Source organism: Pistacia vera, unplaced genomic scaffold, assembly GCF_008641045.1.
Source record: "Pistacia vera cultivar Batoury unplaced genomic scaffold, PisVer_v2 Contig1224, whole genome shotgun sequence".
In the NCBI taxonomy this organism is placed as follows: Eukaryota; Viridiplantae; Streptophyta; class Magnoliopsida; order Sapindales; family Anacardiaceae; genus Pistacia; species Pistacia vera.
In genome coordinates this window covers 94,080-99,650 of record NW_022195276.1, presented here as the reverse complement: position 1 = coordinate 99,650, position 5,571 = coordinate 94,080, and the positions used below count along the sequence as shown (strand labels likewise).

The window sequence follows — 5,571 nt, the reverse complement described above, 5'->3', positions numbered from 1 at the left end:
GTTTGAGGGTGGGTTAGGGGTATTTTTGTTAACTTTTAATGTTTTATTATAGGGGGTATTTTGTAAAAAAACAAACATAAAGGAGATTTTATTAATTTATAAATTTTACCTCGTAATACCCGCCCAATTCAACTTTTTTTTAACTTTTTTCAAAAAACTTTTCCCAAAACCCCCAAATTTTGAACCAAACGCAGCCTTAGTTCCTTGTATCAGTTTAGGTGTTTCAGTTGAGTTCATTTGTATCATTCAAAAGGAAGATTTGATTCAGAGTTTTTTTAACTGAAGTTATAGAGGATGGAAAACAGACGATTAACTTAGTTGATTTTGAGAAAAACAGAGGATTGATTCAGCTGATTTCTGAGATTTCTGATAGTTCGATTCAGTTGAATTCTGAGCAGAAATGATTCCAGATTCCCAGGATTCATTTCAAGGGAAGATGTTAGTAAAGGGGTAAAAGTGCCTGCCTGCAATGGTTCAAGATTCCCAGGTTCAGTTCAAGGGAAGATATTAGTAAAGAAGTAAAAATGATTCTCCCAAGTTCAGTTTAAGGGAAGATGTTAGTAAAGGGGTAAAAGTGTCATTTGTCAATGCTGTTAGTTGTTACATTTCTGTTAAGCTTTCAGTTAAGCTGTAACAAGATCAGTATCGTTACACTCATGTAAACACTATAAAAGTGTACAGTAAAACAAAATGTATTAACTGAAAAAGAAATTAGTAAAGTAACAAAAGAATATTCAGCCCTCATTTTCTCTCTCTCGTTTTCTTCTCTTTGTTCCAGTTTCTTGCTAACTTTGCTAAAAGCTTCGCAGTTTATAACCTATTTTAAAAATATTAAATAATATATCCGTACAATGCGCGCACCCTGTCTAGTTTAGAAAATAAAACAACCGTTGTCTATGGTCATTGGAATGGTGAATGGATTTAATATGATTTATGAAATCGAGTTAATCCCATTTATTCAAAACGCATTTAATGTAATTTGAATTACGGAAGACGACGTTGAAAATGCAATTGCCTTTTCATATTTTTGGACTTGATGCTAGTTACTTCTAAAAATATCACCACTCTGTGATTGGATCACTACTTTCTACTGACGTTGTTAATGACATTTAAGGAAGGTTTCTAAAGAATTTCAGGTGTATAATTAAGCTAAAGGACCTTAATTATTTGGTGTATTCTGAGGAGTTAAATATATATTGATGCATCTCTTAAAAAATTGTTGGAGTCATTTCAAAAGACCTAATGCTTAGATTTAGGAAACATTTTGTCTCTGTGTAAACTTGTTCAATTCATCATGTAGTAAAATGTACAATTTCAAATGATATATTCTCATGATCACATGAAAGAAGTAGTATATGTAATTATGTATACAAGTTTCTAGAGTTATGGAAGAAATAGTTAATGCACATAATTAAGCAATCTCCTCGCTATATCTATGGCTTGACTTACTCATTCCTCTCCCTCTCCCTCTCCCTCTCCCATAAAACACATGACAACATTTTTGTGTATATATATCTTATGCAATTAACTTCACATCATGTGACTTTCATATTCATAAACTTAATAATTAATTACACAAAATCTCTTATTTCTCAAGCCATGCATTTTTTTTTTAAAATATAATTTGCATTAGAAAGTTTATGTTATTAAATTACTAAATATGCTGTAGTCAAAATGTATTTGAAAATACGAATTCAAAAAGGAAACGTGAAAAAGCAACTTGCTAGTTAAATTCATTGCTTTTCTGCTGAATCTTCTACCTGCGTACTGTTTAATTTAATTGGACTAAAAGAGCTGAGAGAAGATAATAAAAATATGGGAACATTATTGTTTGGGTTGAATTTTCAAGAATTGTAATTTATTTTTGCATTAGAAACAACAAGTATTTCATGTTTGTGGGTTTTAGGAAACTTGGATAATTATTTTGTTTGATATTAACTTAGATAATTCAATCACATGATAAATCATTATAATTAGTTTACTGTTTTAACTTTATGCGAAATTTTTCTTCTAATAAAATAATTTTAACCAATAGTATATTTCCGATACTAAATTTATTTATTTATTATTATTATTATTATTATTATTTTATTTTTATTTTTTTGTTTTATCATTTTGGTCTAGTATATTTGAAAACAGTGGCCATGTTAGGGTATTTTTCTCGGTTCTGGTCCAGCCCTGGTTAAGCGTGCTGTTGCCAATCTTTTATATCGACTCATGACTTGCAATTGGCATGAAATTGGGTAATGGTCACTGTCAAGTATCCAATAATCCAACTAATTGAACTGAATCTCTCTCTCTCTCATTTTCAGTTTTAAACCGTGACCCATATGTCTCCCAAGTCCCAACATCACCGTAGAATATTTTGTTGGATTAAAGTTTTATTAGGGACGTCCAAGAGTATAGTATATCCTCTGGTATTGGTTTCTATACTTCCCTGAAGTATAGTATAAAATTCAATATTTTAGGCGTAGTAATCAGGTGTCGAGTTATTTACCATTTATCCATTTTAGTTCCCAATATTTTTTCATTAATTAGAAGCCAAGGAACGAGGTCAGGTGATGATAAAACTTTATTTACGAGGGTTTCTTGGGTTTGAATTAAAATACATCATGTACCTCTTCCGTTTTTTGTTGACTAATAAAATTTTCTGTCTTTCGATTTCGTTATTGGATGTAAACCCTTGTCAAAATTACCCACAGTTTATTATGCATGCACCCACAGTTTATTATGCATGCCTTTATGTCAGAACAAGATCCCTCTAACTTTTGGGGAGAAATTAATATTATATATATATATACACATAAATAAAAATAGACTGACAAACGAATCTTACAAATTTCCTCACAAACCTCGACGTGGCAGCTGACTTGATAACCCAAGACACAAAATAATTTTGACTAAACTTAAAAAATGACTGTTCATAAAAGGAATGGTCATTCTTCTAGTGAGGAATGACCGTTCCTCTCTAAGGAATAACTATTCATTTCTTATGGAATGATCTTTCCTCTCTAAGGAACGATAATTCATTTCTTATGGAACGGGTCATTCCTTGACGGAGTGGTCATGTATGAAGGGAGAATGGCTATGGAATAGTCATTCTATATGAAGTAATGATTGTTCATTCATAAGGAACAACCGTTCCTTATGAAGGAATGATCATTCCTTCATAAAGAACAATTGTTTCTTCATAAGGAATGGTCATTCCTTCACAAGGAATGGCCATTTATGTTTAGTCAAAATCGTTAGTTGATGTGTTAATACCAACTTAGGTGCCACATTGGTTTGTGAGATTTGTGTGTCAGCATATTATTACCCATGTACACACATACTGTTTGTTTCCATTTCAACGTAAAAGAGAAGACTTTGTGTTTGTGCACGATTCCTTATCATTGGAGTCCCATCTTGTTCATGTTTAGTTACAGTACAGTCTACACTAAAATCATGTAGTGATAAATTACATACGAACATGAACATGATGATAACTAACTTCTTCGAAAAGAAACTCCCTCTCTCTTCCAGTGAATATCACAGTGATCTGTCGTCATCAATGATAATAAAATATCAATGAAGAATTAATTTCTCTGGTATCAATAAAAGGAGCTGGTCTATATTTATTTGTGTCGACGTGGCTCATTTGCATCCTTGTTTGTGTGTTTGAATCGCTTGGCAGAGAAAGCTCGAAAAGAGTAATATATATGGAACGGGGCAATGGAAATGGATCAGGGGCGTCTAGACTTGACCGAAACATGAAGGAGAGAGTCCGAAGAAAGCATATGAAAGATCTTCTTTCCGAGCTCGCTTTTTTGACTCCTCTACAATCCTCTAAGGTTTGGATATCCTTAATTTCTCGTTTCTTTATTTATTTTTATTGGAAGCAAATTAATTAAGCGCTGCTTTTATTTATTTATTTATTTTTTCTTATTATAGGTTTCAGCGATTGAGTTGTTGGAGCATGCTACCAATCATATAAAGCAATTGCAAGAAAGAGTGGAGGACCGAAGGCGCCGAAGGGCATTACTACTGAAAGAGAGTAGCGGTGATGAAAATAAAAAGACAAGCCGCTCAAGATTACCTGTACTAAACATAAAATGCTCAGATTCTAGTTTGGAAATAAATTTGATATGTGGGTTGGACAAGAACTTCATGTTACATGACATTATCAATATTCTTCAGCAGGAAGGAGCCGAAGTCATAAGTTCTACTCAGTATGTTGCAGGCGATAGAATCATATACATAATTAAGTCCCAGGTATATATCGCTTTTCTTTTCTATTTTAATCTATGTTTTATAAGATTATATAACGAAGAGTTGTCGTTAAATTAAGGATTTTGTTTATATTTGTAAATATACATTAAAAAAAAAAAAATTACTTCATATTGTCCATCTTATTAATTAATTGTAATAATAATCCTGAATTTCAAACCGAAATTAACAGGTTATATATAGTCAAGCTGATAGTAGAAATGAGATTGAATATTTTCTAATGATTGGATATATATATATAGACAAAAGCATTCAAATACACATGGAGATGCTTTCAGAATAACTCATTAATTTTCCTTTTCTGGCATTATATATATATATGCAGGCCATCAGTTCGAGGATTGGAATCGAAACTACAAGAATTCGTCAGAGAATAAAGGATCTGTGTTTCTGATATCATGGCAGAAATTATGGAACACACAAAGACGTACAAAAGATGAACCCTACGGCTACTTGGTGTTACAGAAATTTCGAAAATATTACACTTAGTTGTTCTATAATCTGAATAATTAGTTGTAAAGTGATATAACTAGGCATGTGTTGATAAATCAAACTCGGTTGTATGTTGTGATTTTGCAGTTGAAGTTATGACTATGTAAAATAACCAAATGTTTATGAAGTTAAAAGTATTCACTCCTTTCATGGCATCTTCTTTTTCGTTTCGTAATCCTTTCATGGAAACAGAATGCTACTTCTTCTTATTGTTATTCTTGTGAGGATAACAATAATAATATTTTGACGGCATTGGGATAATATAATGTTCAAATCAATTCAAATTTTGATTAATCACTTTCTTATTCCTACTAAAAAAAATTACTTAAGAATAGTTGTTGTTTAACTAATATACAACACAAAATAAATATTTTATACTTAAACTTTACACACACAAACATATATATATTTATTTATTTGATGCAAAAAATTTATTTTCCTATTGTAATAATTGTACCATAAAATTTCAGAAAATTTTCCTCTAATATTAATAGAAAAAAAAACATTTTCCTGTAATATAAATTATTTTCCTCCCTTGATTAATTAAAAAAAGTGTTATTATTATGGTTATTATTGTTATTATCATTATTATGTTTTTTTAAGCTTGAAAAGAGAAAAGAAAAAAAAAAGAAAAAAAGATAAAGAACAATGTAGCATGGGCACATGAGATTATAAAGTGTTATATAAATAGATGAATATGTTAAGAATATCAATGACAATAATTATTATTAATATAGAGATTGTCATTAAACGTTGGCATAGCTACGTGGTGATATGATATGTCAATGCATGCTGTGCTGTTATTGTAATATG

General features: G+C 30.8%; 1 protein-coding gene across 2 annotated transcripts; it reads left to right on the top strand.

Annotated features, from left to right (window-relative positions):
• The first annotated feature begins 3,695 nt into the window (after positions 1-3,695).
• Positions 3,696-4,913, top strand: LOC116115914. Of its 2 annotated transcripts, none has more exons than XM_031402054.1 (4): positions 3,696-3,830; positions 3,931-4,077; positions 4,180-4,251; positions 4,592-4,913. In XM_031402054.1, exons 1-4 carry the CDS (start codon positions 3,699-3,701, stop codon positions 4,658-4,660), a joined length of 420 nt encoding a protein of 139 aa, XP_031257914.1. In that variant the 5' UTR covers positions 3,696-3,698; the 3' UTR covers positions 4,661-4,913. The 2 variants fall into 2 exon arrangements, with proteins under 2 accessions (XP_031257914.1, XP_031257905.1); XM_031402045.1 differs by having other exon boundaries at positions 4,177-4,251.
• Positions 4,914-5,571: the final 658 nt, after the last annotated feature.